This window comes from Ovis canadensis, chromosome 3 (genome assembly GCF_042477335.2).
Source record: "Ovis canadensis isolate MfBH-ARS-UI-01 breed Bighorn chromosome 3, ARS-UI_OviCan_v2, whole genome shotgun sequence".
Taxonomy (NCBI): domain Eukaryota; kingdom Metazoa; phylum Chordata; class Mammalia; order Artiodactyla; family Bovidae; genus Ovis; species Ovis canadensis.
In genome coordinates this window covers 6,897,759-6,914,261 of record NC_091247.1, presented here as the reverse complement: position 1 = coordinate 6,914,261, position 16,503 = coordinate 6,897,759, and the positions used below count along the sequence as shown (strand labels likewise).

Sequence of the window (16,503 nt, the reverse complement as noted above, 5' to 3'; positions counted from 1 at the left end):
AAACACAATTTAAGCACCTCCTGTGTGCAGTGTCCAGGAGGCACTGTAAATCTAAGCCAGGATATCAGTTTAGGAAAAAAGAATTTATGATAAATATTGTGAATATTATGCTATACATGAATACAGTGACCAATATTATGAATCAGTTTCTATTTACCGACAGCAGGCTCCACACACAGGGCTGAAGGCTCAACTCACAGTATCCCACAGATGTAACCCTCGAGCATTGAAAAATGAGCAATTATTCTGTGCATCTGGCGGAAGTAGAGACTGAGGCTTGGAGAGGTTCACAAGGTCTTCCACCTGCAAACTCACATGTTCATCTCGACTGCTTCAGGGACCAATTCAGAATTTGTGTTTGGGAGGAACCTAGGAGAGGGCAACCTTTTCGAAATGGAAACATCATGGACTTGTTCTGCTTATTTGGAGTGGCAACCCCTTGGCATTGTCAAGGGTATTTTTCCTTTACTTTTTTTTGGATCTGTATATTTTAAGGATGTTAATTGTTATGGGTAGAGTTAAGGCTTGAATAAGGCTCTCTCCCCCGCCTCTTTTTTTTGTAACCCAGTGGAAGACCCACAAAATGCTCTTTTTAAGCCTGCTCCAAGTGAGCTGGTGCACAAGCCGGAGGTGGGATAAGCTCTGCGCAGGGAAGTTGTCGAGTTCGGGCCGAAGCCCAAGGGTGCGGGGGGGGGGGACGGGAGGGGGCCGGGGGGGGGCGGGGGGGACGGGGGGCGGGGACGAGTCGCGCGCGGGGCGGAGCCCGAGGCGGCCCCGCCCTCAGAAGAGCGGAAGTGACGTAAGTGGGCAAAAGCGGCGCGCGCCGCGAGGTGTCGCTTCTAGCCGAGGTTGGACGGAGCTGGTCGTGGGCAGGTGGGGGGTCTTTGCCGCCGCCGCCCCCCTCTTTTCCGCTTCCCCGTCCTCTTCTCCCGCGTCCCGGGAGCCCCCACCCGGGGTGAGTAGCGCGAGGCGGAGCGGGGTGGGGCGGAGACAGTGGCTGCCGGGAGAGGGGAGGCCCCGGACCCCAACCGCCTGGGTGCCCTGAGGCCTCCCGGGTTCCTCACGTGACCCGAGCGCGAGCGGGCTCGGCCCCACGTGCGCGCTCGCGGAAGGTCCGCCGGCCGGCCCTGGGCCCCCGGGGTCCCGGGGTGGAGGAAGGCTGAGACCCCGCAAGCCTGATCAGGGCACTGGCCCCACGCCGACCCCCGCCGCCGCAAGTTCCTTTCCCTGTCTGAGCCTCAGTTTCCCCTGTGCCAGATGGGTAAGGCGCGCACCCGCAAAGGAGGGTGGGTGTGAGGATTCAGGAAAACCGCTCAGATCACAGTCGGGCACAGGGTGTCGTGCCCGTTACACAGGCGTCGCTCTCATATTTCACCTTGGACCCGACCCCAGTGACGGCTCAACAGAGGTGCTATTTCAAAAGAGAGCCCGCCGGCCCCCCGAGCCCTTGGAGCCAAGGTCAGCCTGTTGGCAGAGAGGCTGCCATAAATCTGAAGGCCCAAGCTCTGCTGCCCAGTCAGCTGCGCCTCTCTGGATCTTGGTGTGTCTGTAAGACAAGGGTTAGAAACAGCTGGTGTCAGAGGCCCTGCCAGTGGGGCTGGGCTGTACTGCACGTGGTCTGGATGTATAGAGTCTGCTCAGTGAGATGGCCTGAGCCCCTGGGAGAAAGGGGACCTTGAGGGGGGTCAGAAGTCTGGATTCTGTCCTTGTTCTGTTCCTGGTTTCCTGTGTGTGTGCATCGCTCCATTTTAGTGAATGGTTTTTCTGTGTGTACCAGGGACTATGGGAGGGTTGGAAGTAAATACATGTGGCATGCTTTGGTGGCGGCCAGAAGCCCTGGAGTCACCAAAACCTTGAGGGTTTCTGTGCTTGCATGGCCGGAGGCTCGCTCCCCTCTGCTGCCATTGGCAGAGCCATGTGAGCGACTGGATTGACCACCTGCGGTAGCAGGAATAATCCCTTAGGTGTGATCAACACGCCACGGTGTATAAGGGCCTTTCAGTACATTTTCTCATTAGATCTTCACACTTAGCAGAGAGAATTGATGAGCATATCATTGGACAGAGGTTGTTTTTTGTTTTGTTTTTTTTTAAGATTAATATGTGCCCAGCAGTGTCTGGATCACTTTTCACTTTTATATCCACATTTAATCATCACAGCCCTCCTGTAAAGTCAATATTGTTCCCATTTTATAGATAAAGACACCTGCTTAACTGAGGTTATGTCTTAGCTTGCATAGCCAGTGGGAGGCAGAGCCAGCGTTCAGACCTGGTTCATTCACCATCAGAGTTTAATCTCCTCCTGTCTTTGTTGCGTCTTCCTTGTTTCCTCCTTTACGACATGATTCCTTTAAATGTCAAGGTCCCCTGAATAATCTCATTTACAAGAATTCCACTGACAGGTAGTGACAGTTCAGACACCGTTCTCTGTCACGGATGCTGGAAGAAGAGTAGTTGCTGGGGCGGCTGCTCAGGGTCACCCTGAACACCTTGGAGTGGGGAGATGACCATGAAGGATGCCCAGACACATTCCACTCTGAGAAGCAGAAGTTCGCTAATGAGCAAAGGGTTTCTCTTCTCCTCTGAGCTCGTTCAGAGCACTCACGAAGCCAGACTGTGCCCAGGCCCCTTCGCATCCCTGCGGCCACGTGGCTCCTTCCTGTGATCTGGACCAAGCGTAGGAGGACTTCTTGCAGTTTGATCAATAACTCTGCTGTCCCCTCTGCCTCCTAGGGACCTCCTGCCCACCCCAGTCTGGATGCCAGGAGGTACAGTGTAGACAGGGCCCCAGGAGTCATGTTTACTAATGAATCTAAGCTGTTAGAACAAATGGCAAAGTCACCCTTGCCGTTTCCCAGCCCGGATGTGCCTCCCTGGCTTATTCCCAGACTCTGCCTGTCAGTGGGATTCCTGTCAATGAGATCATTCAGGGGGCCTTGGCATTTAAAGGAATCGTGTTGTACGGCTTTTGGTAAAGCAAAAAATCATACTGTCAGTAAAGGGCTTCAGTGTTATCACATTGGAACGGGTACATCTTTGTAGGATTTTCTGAAAAGTGCAGAATGGCTGTAGCCGCACAAAGGTCCTTCTTTGATTCCTTCAGCAACCAGTTAGTAAACCGCCCCCTTGTATCAGGTCTGAGGCTAAGGGTGTGTGAGGCAGTGTCCCTGCGCCCAGGAGCCATGTCTGCTGGGAGGAAAGGCAAACAACGGGGCAGAGGGGGATAGTGCACCCCGGATTAATAATAATAATGATAATAATTGTCCCACAATTATTCTGTTCTTTTGATTGGCAGGGAATTTTGTTGAATACCTGTGAGCTGTGTGGAATGCGAGAGAAATACAGTGGTACATTCCAGGGTGTTGCCTCTGCTTTCTCAGGCAGCTCCCAGTCCAGTGGGGGGAGAGACTCAAGTACGGAAGCAGAAGTTTGTCTGAGGGGGAGCGCTGCTGTGTGGTGTGGAGGAGCTGGCTTTGGCGCTCTCCTTCCTGGGTGGTGGTCGGGCCGGGAGGGACGCTGTGGCAGAGTTGCCGTGGCCCCTTTTGGCCAGGGCCGGGGAGTCCACTTGGCCTTGCCGACCCCACCCACGTAGGCCGCCCCAAACCGAGTCAAGTCCCAGGTGTCATTCAGGCTGGCAGCCCCCTCTCCTGTCAGCTGTCAGGAGACACTGCCACTCTGCCGCAGCTAGCGTGCTTGGGGACTGGCAGGTCTCTGCGTCCTGTTGCCGCGCGTGTCCCTCAGGGTTGGAGGGACAAGAGCCCATTCTCACAAGCAGCATGTGACATCCTTGTTCTGATTGGGGGGTGGCAGCTTCAGGGGTTGGGACACGGGTGTGGGACACCGCCATGATTGGGGTGGGGGGACAGTATTTGGAACCCAGGACCCCCCAGCCTGTGACCCAGAGGGCTCTTGGGTGGGTGCAGTAACTGGAGCCCTTGTCGCCGGGGTCCCGGGCCCTGCGCCTGCCCAGGGAAGCGGGGGATCGGCCTGAGAGCTGATTCAGGAGCCTGCAGAAGGGCCGGAGCAGGGGCCTCCGGGAGCGGAAGGGGCCTCCGAGCCGGGGACCTTGGCTGACCCTGGTCGGGCTCATGGACCTCTCGGCCTTCCTCTGATCTCAGAAGGCCCGCGTGCGACCTGGCCCCTGAGAAAGCCCGGACCCATGGAGGAGGCGGCCCCCTGCCCAGCAGCTCTCACCTGCCAGGCCGGGCCCTCCCTGGTGACCCCACTCGCCGGTGGGGTCTCTGGAAAGGGCTGGCCACGGCAGAAGTGGAACTGCATCGAGGAGCCATATCTCTGAGTTGTTTGGGCGGGGCACGCCTGCTGCTTCTGGAAGGTTCCTTCTGGGACAAGTTCAGAATACATGTGCGGGTTGGAGGCTGGCGACAGACACAGGAGTGAAAAATCTCCAGCGCACCTCATGTTCTGCTCCCCTTCTCTCCTCCTAGTCTCCAGACTGCGTCCTGCAGGCCCTTGCTGTCCCCAGGGCACTTTCCCGTGACTTCCTTTGATGCGTTCCTCGCTCTCTGGGGGTACCAGCTCTTTTGCAGGACTGTACCGGTGGGGCGGGAGTGGGCTTAGCTACAGCCCTGCAGAGTTGTATAAAGGGGGGGGAGTGAAGCCCCCAGAGCACAGGGGCGCACAGCTTTCCTGTAGGACTGGGGGGCTGTCACCTCTGCACCGAGTGACCCCCGTGGGCTCGGTGCTGGGACACAGTGGTGAAAAGGCCCTGCCTGGGGGGCTTCCATTCCTTGAAGGCCAGACAGTCAGTAAACAGCTCATTTCAGAAAGAAACCCACACTCTGAAGGCAGCAGCCACGGGGAGTGGGTAAGGGCATGGGAGGAAGGCACCTCGGGCAGGCCAAGGCAGGCCTCTGGGAGGAGATGACACTTGAGCTGAGACACTGTGGTGCAAATGAGCTGCCCACGTGGGGAGGTCTAGGGCGTGGCAGGTGCACGGGCCTCCCGGCCTAGGGTAGGATGCGAGCGCGTGCGTCCACCCCCTCCTCTGCACGGGCCTCCTGGGGACCCTGACTCACCCTGCCTTCCCATGCTGCCCCAGCTCGGTCCCCAGGCTGGGTCCCCGCACATCCTCACCCTTCAGAAACTCAGCCGATCTCTTCCCTGTTGGTGACACGTGGCAGCCAGCCGAGCCAGCCCTCTGTGTGGGGTGCACGCTACGCCGTCTCTGCTCTGCCCCTGTCCCCATCTAGAGTGTTCCTGGTCCTCAGGGCCCAGCTCAGGGCTTGCCTTCTCTCAGCTGCTGCCCCATCTGCCATTCGGAAGGGACTTCTTCATCCCTTGAGTTCCCATAGCACTTTCTGTCTCAGCGAGAGGCCTCGTTTCTGCCTTGTGTTTGCATTGGTTCCATTCGGGGATTGGGCTGTATCTGGACCAGCCCTGTGCACGGAGAGCATCTGTAGACCAGTGTTGTCCATGGGGAGAGGTGTGACCCTCCCTGCCCCATGTGGCGCAGCCCAGCCAGCGGGTGTGGGGCGCTGTGGGCCTCTGTTCTGCTGCAGGGGCCTGGCCATCTGCCGGGTCTCTCACCCAGGAGTCCACTCAGCTGCCAACACCGCCTTCTGGAATCTCACGTCTCAGGCCACTTCTGCTTAACCCAGAGTAGTTGCAGCTTGCTGCCCTTTGGGCTGAAGGCTGAGTTGGTAGCCGTGACCTAGAGGACCCCGAGTTTCCCCTTGGAAGAGCCCCTCGCCCTCGCGTCTTCCCAGTTGCTGCGCAGATGTGTCCCCCTCCCTGGTGTCAGCTGCTGTGTCACGTCCCCCGGCGCCCATTGTCTGCCCACCCCTGTGCCCCTCTGTGGCCCTCACGCACGGTGGTGTGTGTCCGCCTGCCTGTCTCCCTGTTCACAGCACTGCACCCCACAGCGAGGCTGTCCACGTGTTAATGACCAAAGCTGGGAGGCGGGGTCCTTGGGGTCCCAGAGAGGAGGCTTCAGTCCCCTGCTTTGCTCTCCTTTAACTAGATCAGGATCCTGTCTACCGTGGGGTCAGAAGCCGCCAGGTCAGGTGTCCTGTCGGGAAAGGAAAGCTGGAGAAGCCGGGACGCTGGGTCTCCTGCTGACATGAAGATAGCTCTGCAAAACCACTTGAATACAAGAGTCAGGAGGCCCTGCCCTCCAAGGGGTAGGAGCCGGCGGGGGTTGGGGGGCCAGCCGCTCCTCGGCATCGGACAGGATCGTGAGACCAGCAGCAGCCGTGCCAGGAGACCGGGGCCCGAAACCTGACTGCTTCACCCACTTCCCTTTCCTCCTCAGGAGCCACCGGCGCTGAGTTTGGTGCCTGGGCAGAGACGCAGCTGCTGACAGCATGACGAGCGAGGTGATCGAGGACGAGAAGCAGTTCTACTCCAAGGCCAAGACGTACTGGAAGGAGGTCCCGGCCACCGTGGACGGCATGCTCGGGGGGTATGGCCACATCTCCAGCATCGACATCAACAGCTCCCGGAAGTTCCTGCAGAGGTTTCTGAGGGTAGGCAGGTCCGGTGTGCTCTCCAGGAGGAGAGCCCACGTCCACTACCCAGGCCTTGACAAGCGGGTGGGGCGGGCCAGCTCGTAGGCGTTGCCGCAAGGTCCCCCACCAGGAGCCGGCGGTCGCGCTGGGGCCTCCTAGTGCCGGAACAGAGCAGCATTTTCGCAGACTGTTCCATTTTTCCAGAGGCAGAAACCGTTGCTCTCCTGCCGTGTTTGCAAAAATCTGGGCTATGGGTGTTGGCTGGTCTGCTGAACACAGGCTCCCAGTTTCTCGTCCTGCCACCGCCTCTGTGCCAGGCTGGCGGTGCTGTGGTCGGAGCCTCCCCAGGCCCGCCTCCCTCCTCTCCCTCGGCACACACCGCGGCTGCTGTTGCCCGCCCCTCTACCCGCGTGCCAGCCTCCCAGGTGTGTTCACTGAATGCCCTCTTCCTTCTTGCACTGCTTCTGTCCACGGTCCTTGTGACGGGAGTCTCGGGAGCGAGAGGAGATGAGTGCATCTAGTCAACACCTTTAAGTGGAGGGTGGCTTTCATTTCAGGAACATGTGACCCAGAAAAAGGCTGTGCTGTGCTCACGCCCACCGCTAGCCCACCCACGCCAGCCACCAGCCACTGATCCGAGTCGTTCTGGGGGGTCACAAGGAAAGGCCCTTTGCAGAGACGGGGTCCGTCTGGCTTCTAACCTTTCTCTTCAGTCTGTCTTCCCTGCTGCTTCAGGAAGGCCCGAACAAGACGGGGACCTCGTATGCCCTGGACTGCGGAGCTGGCATTGGGAGGATCACCAAGCGGCTGCTCTTGCCTCTCTTCGGAGTGGTGGACATGGTGGACGTAACGGAGGACTTCTTGGTCAAGGCCAAGACCTACCTGGGCGAGGAGGGCAAGCGAGTGAGGAACTTCTTCTGCTGCGGCCTGCAGGACTTCAGCCCCGAGCCACAGTCATACGATGTGATCTGGATCCAGTGGGTGATAGGTGAGCCTCCCGTGCCTCTCTGCACCTTCCTGCCCATCTGCTCCTGGGGTTGGGGGGCCAGAGGATCCTCAAATCCTCCCTCCCCAGGGCTTCACCTTGAAGGCTCATTTGTTTCCACGTTTTGTTTCAGCTCAGTATCTGCTGCGACCCATTTGGGGGCAGTTTTTTGTTGAAAAAAATATTTAATTTTCAAGTTTTAACTGCACTCAAAGAATGTGGAAATCAGTTTTCCTAAGGAAGGGGTTTTTAGGAAAAGTGGAAGCCTTGGCCACCCCCCGTGCTGTTTGTGGAGAGCGAGCCCTGCCCTGCTGTCCTATCCTGCACCCACTTAGCCTGACGGCACACTCAGGGTGCTCTTCTCGGGTTGCCCACCTGGCAGCAGGCCTCCCCACTGCAAGCTGGGCGGCCCAGGCCTGCTGGGAGCCCGTGGGGGTCCAGCCCTGAGTTCTGTTTGGGGTTGTAATGTAGGTGAGGAACTCAGCTGGGTGCGCACCACTGGCCCGGGCTAGGAAGGATGGGTGGAGGGCAGGTGTGGGGCAGGTGGCTTTTGCGCCCATTTCCGCTCAAAGTGGGGTTTGGTGAACCCCTCTGGGCTGTTGAGAGCCAGCACACCCTGTGTATTCAGCACAGTCAGCTCTCAGGAAGTCAGTGGCAGTGCCGAAGGCCGCGCAGGGGCCTGGCGGAGCCCGCCTCTCCCCAGTGACGGCCTCTGCCTCCCCCAGGCCACCTGACTGATGAGCACCTGGCCGAGTTCCTGCGGCGCTGCAAGCAGGGCCTGCGCCCCAACGGCATTGTCGTCATCAAGGACAACATGGCCCAGGAGGGCGTCATCCTGGATGACGTGGACAGCAGCGTGTGCCGCGCCCTGGACGTGGTGCACAGGATCGTCCGCAGCGCGGGCCTCAGCCTCCTGGCCCAGGAGCGGCAGGAGAACCTCCCGGACGAGATCTACCACGTCTACAGCCTCGCCCTGAGATGAGCGGGCCGGCGGAGCACGGGGCCGGTGTGGGACTGGGGACTGGCGGCCAGGTGAGGCCCAGACGCTCCACGTTGATGGTTCGGGAGTGTTGAGTGGGGTCACTAAATACACCTGTCTGCCATCCACTGCCAAACAGGCTCTTTTTCAAAAAGGCATAAGGGAACCTGGTCCAGAGGAGTGCTGCTGGATGGGGCGGTGAGGCTGCAGCGAGGTGGGGAGTGGGTGACCCCTGAGCCACTGTGCTCCCAGCAGGAGCAAGAGTGAGTCCCTCACCTCCAAGACACTGGCTGGCCCTCCAGCCACAGGCCTGGCTGCCTCAGGAGGAAGAGAATGACCCTTAATGCAGTTGCTGAGGACTGTGCCTCGGGGAAGGGGGGGAGCTGGGACTGTGGGGCCTACAGCTGTGGACCTCCTGGCTGCGAGTCCACATGGCACCTGCTGAATCGTGGGGCTGAGGGCACGTCCACGTTCCTGGTGCTGTTGGGGGTGGGGGCATGTCCACGTTCCTGGTGCTCTTGGGGGGGTGGGGGCGTGTCCACATTGCTGGTGCTGTGGGGGGATGGGGGGATGTCCATGTTCCTGGTGCTGTTGGGGGATGGGGGCATGTCCACATTGCTGGTGCTGTGGTGATGGGGCCCTGGCCTCCTAACATGATGGTCACCGCAGCCTGTGGCAAGGAGAGAGACCGGAGCATCACTCCCAGCTGTGCCTGTGGCTTCTCCTCGGGGGGGCATTTTCAGTTAAAAATAAAAGGGTGAAGCCTATGCTGGAAAGGCCCTCGCCCGTCTGGAGTGGTGCTCGTCTTTACTGGGACAGCCGTGTCATGCGGCTTGCAAACTGCTCTAAGCGTGGCATCTTGTGCCTGCCACCCCTCCCTCCCGGCTGCCGGGGGATCCTTTATCCTGAACTCAGGGAAGGTGGGGTGTGTGTGTGTGGGGGTGTGTGTGTGTGTGTGTGTGTGTGTGTGAATGTTACACAAGGACCTTTAAGGCCAAGAGAAATCAGTTTAATTTTATAAATATATCCTTTAGTCGCCTCAGCTTATCTCCAAGGCGGTTACACAATTCACAATGACCACCTTGTGTGACCCGCAGGCGGCCTGGTGAGGGCTCAACAGAGGGCGGAGGTTGGCTTTCAGCCTTGGTAGCTTTTCCCATCAGATGAGCCCTCACGATGTGAGACGTTTCAGAAAGACAGCCCACGGTCATGCATGATTGCTTTTTAGAAGGCGTGGTCCCCAAACCCCACGTTTGGCACAAACGGAGCTGCTGCCAGAGCAGAGCCCTGCCCCTTGGTGGGCAGGGTGGTGGGTGGCTTGGCCCGAGAGCTATAGAAGCTGGCCAGAGTTAGCTCAGCTCTCTCCCTACCTGCCCTGAAACACTTATTTTTTTGACAGAATCTTGAGTGAAGAGTCAAGGGTCTCGGCTGGGCTGCACCCCACAGGCCCCTCCTGGTGTTTCCACTCGGGCTGGGGCAGGCCGGCTTCCTCAGGAGGGCGTGGGCATGGAGCCCTCTTGCTTCTCTCAGTGCCTGGCACTCCCTCCCACCAGGAGGGTCTGTGCTTGTCCTAAACCCTGTCTCCGGTTCCACTGTGGGCCAAGGCTCGGAGTCGCTGCAGGGGAAGCGGGGGCAGTCTCCCTGCAGAGAGAGGCCTTCCCCCGCTGGAGTGCTTGCAGCCGCCTGGCTCCACCCTGCACCTTCTAACAGGCGGACCGAAGGCTGTCCCCTCGGGCCACCCTGGTACTTCAATCACCCACAGGCGGACGGGGCTGCCCAGACCCCGCCCCACAGCCCGGACGGTCAGATGTCGTCCTCGACGGCACCACTGTGCTCACTGAGGAGGTACCACTTGAGCCTGTCAGGCAGAGGTAGGGTCTTGACCTTGGCGTCCACGGGCCATGGCTGAAGGTAGAGGCGGATGTACACTCGGCACAGGTGCTTGAGGGGCGGGGGGTAGCTCTCCAGCTGCCTCAGGGAGAAGTGCAGGGCCTGGATCTTGTCCGCCAGGCTGCCCACAGGGTGGATGTCAAAGTTCTCGGGCAGCTGGAGCTTCTGGGAGTTGGTCACCATGAGATCCAGCACGGTCTCCGCCTTGCGCAGCAGGTCCGCGTGGCTCTCGTCCTCCGCGCAGCCTGGGTGGGAGCAGAGCCTCTCGAAGACGATGTGGAAGCCGGACCAGCAGGATGCGCCGTGCAGGGAGCAGTTGTAGGCGGCTCCCGACTCCAGCAAGAAGCGCAGCAGGGGGAAGTGGAGCTTGAAGCTCTTGAGGCAGATGTGCGTGAGGGACTCGTGGGCCGGGCACTCGCTGGGGTCGGCGCCGTGGGCCAACAGCAGCTGCGTGACTTGGAAACAGAAGCGGTTGATCAGCTGGGCCTCCTCTTTGTCGCCTCCCACCGTCTCGCCCAGCAGGAAGATAATGCAGGTGAACACTGTGTCCCCGTCTTTGGTGGTGGCCTTGACGTCCGCCCCTAGGAGAGCCAGGAGGGGGAAGAGGTGGTGGGAGGAGGCCTTGGCCCAGGGGGCTGCGCCTCATGGTCCAGGTGCGCGTGGAAGGGTGGGGCTCACCTCCTAGGAGAGCCAGGAGGGGGAAGAGAAGGTGGGAGGAGGCCTCGGCCCAGGGGGCTGCGCCTCATGGTCCAGGGGTGCGTGGAAGGGTGGGGCTCACCTCCTAGGAGAGCCAGGAGGGGGAAGAGGAGGTGGGAGGAGGCCTCAGCCTGGGTGGCCGCGCCTCACGGTCTGGGGGCCGAGTGGAAGGGTGGGGCTCACCTCCTTCCAGCAGGAGCCGGATGTTCTCGGCGTTGTGGACCTGCACCCCGTCACTGCTGGCCAGAGCATGCAGCAGGGCTGTCTTACCTAGTGAGGGAGAGCCAGTGAGGCGGAGAGGCGGGGCTGGGGAAGCCCAGGCCAGGCCAGGCCAGCCCGGAGGAAATACAGACCCTCGGGACCAGATAATGAAGGCTAAAAACAACTGATCTTGGGGATTTCCCTGTGGCCTAGTGGCTAGGACTCTGTGCACCCAATGCTGGGGGTCTGGGTTTGATCCCGGGTCAAGGAACTAGATCCCACGTGCAACAACTAAGACCCGGTGCAGCCAAATGAAAGGAAACCAAAGCTGATCTTGGGCTTCCCTGGCCGCTCAGTGGTAAAGAATCCACCTGCCGTGCAGGAGACACAGCTTTGATCCCTGGCCTGGAAGATCCCATATCCGCAGAGCCACTAAGCCCGTGCTGGAGAGCCCGGGAGCACAGCTACTGAGTCCACACGCCCTAGGGCCCATGTTCCCAAGAGAAGCCTCCAACATGGAAAGCCTGCACACTCCAACCAGAAAGTCGCCCCACTCACCACAACTAGATAAACGTCCACATACCAACAAAGACCCAGCACAGCCCAAAATAAACAAAAACAAAACACCAAACTGACCTCTCAGCTACGGCTGAGGGTGACAGGTTTCTGGCCGTTTTCTCTCCATTGACACAAACATTGGACCAGAAGGGCCAGGAGAAGGAGGATTTTTCTGGGCCCTGAGATGCTACCTGAGACCCAGCCTGGGTGGAAGGAAGCCCTGTCACTCAGGAGCTGAGCACACAGGTCCAGCTCCTGCAGACGCCCTTGTGGGGCCACGATGCACCACCTCCCAAGCCTCTGTGAGTCAGCAGAAGGCACCAGCACGCATCCAGCCATGCTCTGCCGTCAGACGGGCTGCCTCCAGCCTGCCTGCCGAGCCATCACCCCAGCACGCCCAGGGTTACCTCACGAGGCAGTCTGGCCCCAGCCTATCCTGCTTTTCTCCCAGGAGCACCCACCATGCTTGTCGGCCGCATTGACGTCTGCTCCGAGGTCCAGGAGGCGTTGCAGGCAGGGCAGGCGCTCCGGCTCCTCGCTGGCCAGGTCCAGGGGGCTGCTCTCGTGGATCTGAGCCAAGAAAGCACAGCCAGGTTGGCCCTGGGGCCTGTGAGCGGCTCAGGGCCCCAGCCACATGCCTCCTTCAGAGCAGGGCTGGCTCTTACCCGGTCCCTCCGGTTGATGTCGGCCCCGTGGCGCACCAGCAGCTCTACCATGTCAGGCTGGTTTCGCAGGACGGCGATGTGCAGCGCCGTGTAGTAGGTGACCGGGTCTGAAGGCGCAGACACAGCTCACATCAGCCCTGCCCGACGGCACATTCTCACAGGATTCCAGGACCAGCCTGGCAGCCTAGCCCCAACGCTCCGACCCAAGGGCTCCTGGCACCGTGAGGGGTCAGGACACAGCTGTCCTCGTCAGACGCTAGGGTGCTCAGTCAGGCCTAGGTTCGGGTCCTGGGGAGGTGTTCCAGTGAACGGACAAGGTACTTAATCTGGGTTTTAGTCCCTTTTGTAAAATAGGACCTAAAACAAGGCTGTGGGGAGGAACACCCACAAATGCTCAAAGCTGGGTCTCCCAAGTGACTGACTGCAGAACGCCTCCCCCGCTCCTTGACCTCCCAGGAGCCCAGCCGCCTCTGAGCCTGTCCTCCAAAGGGGAGGAGAGACACGCCTGGCACGTCCTGTATCAGCACAAAAACCCCATTCGGGAACAAGTCAGTCCCGAGTGTCTCCTGGCTGACCTTGCCTGCCCCCCCCAACCCCCCACCCAGGGCAAAACAAAGAGGGAAGGAAGATGGCTCCATCAGCACCTCCCGGGCACACCAGCTAGACGCCAACACCATCAGTCCGTGATTTATGCCCAATGTGTCTTATCTGTTTCCCCCCTCTCCCTGTGGCAGGAACCAGCATGCAACATGGCTCAGAACCAGCGGCAGAAAATTACTTTCCCTTAGCTCTGGGCACAGCGCCAGCAGCCCCATTTTTGCATTAATGGAAGCAAGGATTTAGCTGGGAGCTGGGGGAAAGTTTGCTAAGTCAGTCGCCTGATAGGAGCAGCGACAAACTTGCTCCTGATCAGAGGTGGTTGAGGGCCTCTGGGAAACTGCAGGGGGTGGGAGGCCACCCAGTGTGGGTTTCCTCAGGCATCACCCCTGAAGAGATGAGGGCAGAGCCTGGAGGCTTGACTGCCCACCCCCGGCAGGCCACACTCAAGCCATCTATCCACCCCAGCCCTCCAGGCTCCGGCAGACCTTCAAAGTTGAGGTTGGCTCCATTCCGCAGGAGCACGGCGGCTGCGCGCGGCAGCCCCAGCTCGGCCATCTTCAGCAGGGCGTTGCTCACGCCTTCCTGGTAAAATGGAGAGTGGGCTTTTCTCTCCAGCAGCTCGGTGAGAACAAGGATGCGGCTCTCCTCGCTGGCAGCATAACTGGGCCTGGGGCAGGAGAGAGGAGCAGCTGAGGGTGGGACAGGTTGGCAGGGCACCCTGCGGGTAAGTGGCCTTGGTCTCCTGCAGTCACCCCCACTTCGCCCCCACCCCCACCCCAGGCAGGGCCCTGGCTCCATGGGGCAGAAAGTCTCTTCCGAAAAGGTTGGTGGACCAAGCTGGATCTTTTCAATGGAGCAGACTCCAGGTTTGCTGAGAAAGGACTGGGGCTGTCATCAACCTCCTTCCAAGTCACCCATACAACCTGGCCCCTGACTTAGGTACAAAGCCTCATACACCTGCGCTGTTGGCACTGAAGGAAACCCTTGCGGCCAAAGGCAAGAACCAGACACCGACTAACCCGGGGCTGCAGAAGGTGCTGCACCCCAGCTCAGGCCGCCCAGCAGCCAGGGCGGTCAGAAGACCTCCCAAAGCCCGATCACACTCAGAGACGGTTTGGTCCACCAAAGGCTGAGGGACCCAGAAAGCCCTTTGCACCACAGCCCCAACCCGCCTACCCCCCCTCGCCAATTCCAACTGATGCCCAAAACACACCCCCGATCCCCCCTCTCCTCGGCTCTTTTCTCCACTCCACGTAAGGCAGTATATACCACTTTAACCACTGTCAGCCTCTCTCTGGTAGCACGATCACCACGAAGGGTGAGGGTTTTAGCTCGCCGATGTAACCTCTAAACGATGCGCTTTCTGAACAGCCTTCCCACAGGCTAACGTATGACAGACGCGCGCCTGTCTATACCAAACGAGAAACTCCGGGCTACAGAAAGCTCATCCCGCGCCGCGTTTACCGACTACATCCTGCTCCTCTGCAGCTCCAGGTAGAGGGCACAGGACCGGCAGGGCGCAGGGTGGGGCGCTGAGGCAGAGGCCCTGCCGCCACCCCGCCCCACGGGCCTCCCTGAGCGGGCCGCGGCCGCCTCCACCCATCCCCGCCCGCCCTCGGTCTCCTCTGACAGATGAGGACACCGCCCGCCATATTTGTGGGGACAAGGAAAGGGGTGCCGCGCCGGTCTGAGGCGGGGAAGGGCGCGAGTTACCCGTCCAGGGGCTCCTGCCGCTCGGGGTCCTGGATGCCCAAGGAGCCCAGGATAGCATCCACGAGCGGCTGGTACTCGAAGATAATCCTCCGGAAGCCATGCAGGAACGGCATGGCGGCGGCCGCACCTTCCACCGAGGCCGAGACGTCGACTGGGATACGTCGCGGAGCCCGCGGTCCTGACCAGGTTCGGCCGCTCGCTGGGTCCAGTCCCCCGCCCCGCGCCCGGCCCGGTGCACCGCCCAACCCGGGGCTACGCGCCGGAAGTCACCCGCGCGCTTCCGGCCCGCTCAAGCCCCGGGGAAGGGATCGCGGCGGCGGCGACAGCGCCCTCTGCGGTTTCGGAGGATCGCGGTGCGATTGGGCGCGCAAGCTAGGGGTGCCTTGCGGGGACAGCTCCGCAGGACTGGAGGGCGCAGACCGGCAGCCAAGTCCGATCTCAGCCCTAGGCCCGGAAGCTCCTTTCCCGGCCCGGCCCAGCTCCGCCTTGCTATCCCGCTCGCGGCCGCTGGGCGCCGTCCTAGCTCCGCCCATTGAGCGAGCACACACCGGCCGGATCCGTGCCCAGCTCCCAGGAAGGACCCCCGGTGCCCCCGACTTGGGTGGGAGTTGGGTCGGACCACGGTTGGGCCTGGCTTTCACCTTCTCCCCAGGCTGACTGGACCACACTCACCCTGACGGGCGATGGGGACGATTCCTTAGCCCTTGCAGCCTACTGGGGCTTCCACTTTCTGCCTTGATGGACTCAATGAACTTTACTTTCTTCATCTGTAAAATGGGGATAATCAAACCCACGCAAGATCTTGGGTCAAGAGCTCTGTTACTGTCAGCTGAATCTAACAGGAATGAGCCCAAGGCTGGGGCCACTTTTCTAAGAAGTAGTGTCTGGCCTTGGGCCTTGCATTCGAACGTCCACAACCTTGAGGCCCAGGGTGGAGCCTTGATGCCTTCGTGATTCTGGATAGCTCGTCGTGAAGGGGTGTGCCAGTCCCAGCCGCTCAGGTGGCAGCCTTGGTCTCCCATCGCCCCCACCCTCCACCACGTGGGCTTGGGAGTCTCTCCCACCTGACACTCCTCAGGGACAAGTCTTGAAGGAAGTGGAAAACGTTTAGAGATGAATTTAAAGACAACCCCATGTGCCTACAATTAAACATAAAAAAATGGGTAGAGTAGGGCTCCCCCATCCCCGACCCCGGCCACCAAGAAAAACGCAATCCAAAGCCTTCCAGGCCAGCGATGGGGACCCAGCAGGGTCCAGTATGCAGCAAGGGCTGGACAATTGCTTGCTTATAATTCTTCAGTTCACAAGGTTGTTGTGCAGATCAAGAGATGAACCTTTAAAATCCCCATCAGGTCTCAGAAGACCTAATTTTGCTTCCCCCTCCATTGCCTAAAGGAGCAAGAAAAGTGGTAGGGGGATCAGCAGGGAATCTGCCTGTAATTCAGGAGACCTGGGTTCGATCCCTGGGTCGGGAAGATCCCCTGGAAGAGGAAATGGCAACCCACTCCAGTATTCTTGCCTGGAGAATTCCACGGACAGAGGAGCCTGGTAGGCTACAGTCCATGGGGTCGCAAAAAGTTGGACACGACTGAGCGACTAACACACACACACACACACACACACACACATACACAGTCCAAAAGTTATTTTACTCACACAGAAGCGGAGATTTCCAGCTTGTCATGTAAAATCGGAAGACTGGACACCTGGGCCCAAATTCCTGTGGCAACAAGATCCCTCTGGATGGGGC

The 16,503-nt window shown here is 59.8% G+C and overlaps 2 protein-coding genes across 16 annotated transcripts; one reads left to right on the top strand and one right to left on the bottom strand.

Moving 5' to 3' along the window:
- The first annotated feature begins 776 nt into the window (after positions 1-776).
- On the top strand, positions 777-9,224 carry NTMT1 (N-terminal Xaa-Pro-Lys N-methyltransferase 1). Of its 10 annotated transcripts, none has more exons than XM_069580029.1 (4): positions 777-955; positions 6,271-6,484; positions 7,202-7,454; positions 8,177-9,224. In XM_069580029.1, exons 2-4 carry the CDS (start codon positions 6,323-6,325, stop codon positions 8,431-8,433), a joined length of 672 nt encoding a protein of 223 aa, XP_069436130.1. In that variant the 5' UTR covers positions 777-955; positions 6,271-6,322; the 3' UTR covers positions 8,434-9,224. The 10 variants fall into 10 exon arrangements, with proteins under 10 accessions (XP_069436130.1, XP_069436137.1, XP_069436138.1 ...); XM_069580036.1 differs by having other exon boundaries at positions 783-955; positions 6,271-6,420; XM_069580037.1 differs by having other exon boundaries at positions 786-873; positions 6,271-6,420.
- Positions 9,225-9,417: 193 nt separating this feature from the next.
- Positions 9,418-15,034, bottom strand: ASB6 (ankyrin repeat and SOCS box containing 6). 6 transcript variants are annotated; one of them, XR_011255087.1, is made up of 7 exons: positions 14,754-15,032; positions 13,526-13,707; positions 12,441-12,547; positions 12,237-12,345; positions 11,200-11,286; positions 9,606-10,901; positions 9,418-9,532 (listed from the first exon to the last, which is right to left on the bottom strand). XR_011255087.1 is itself a non-coding variant. In XM_069580027.1 (6 exons), the coding sequence occupies exons 1-6, from the start codon at positions 14,864-14,866 to the stop codon at positions 10,234-10,236; spliced, it is 1,266 nt and encodes a 421-aa protein (XP_069436128.1). In that variant the 5' UTR covers positions 14,867-15,034; the 3' UTR covers positions 9,418-10,233. The 6 variants fall into 6 exon arrangements, 2 of the variants coding, with proteins under 2 accessions (XP_069436128.1, XP_069436129.1); XR_011255086.1 differs by having other exon boundaries at positions 9,418-9,542; positions 9,616-10,901; XR_011255090.1 differs by having other exon boundaries at positions 9,606-10,775.
- Positions 15,035-16,503: the final 1,469 nt, after the last annotated feature.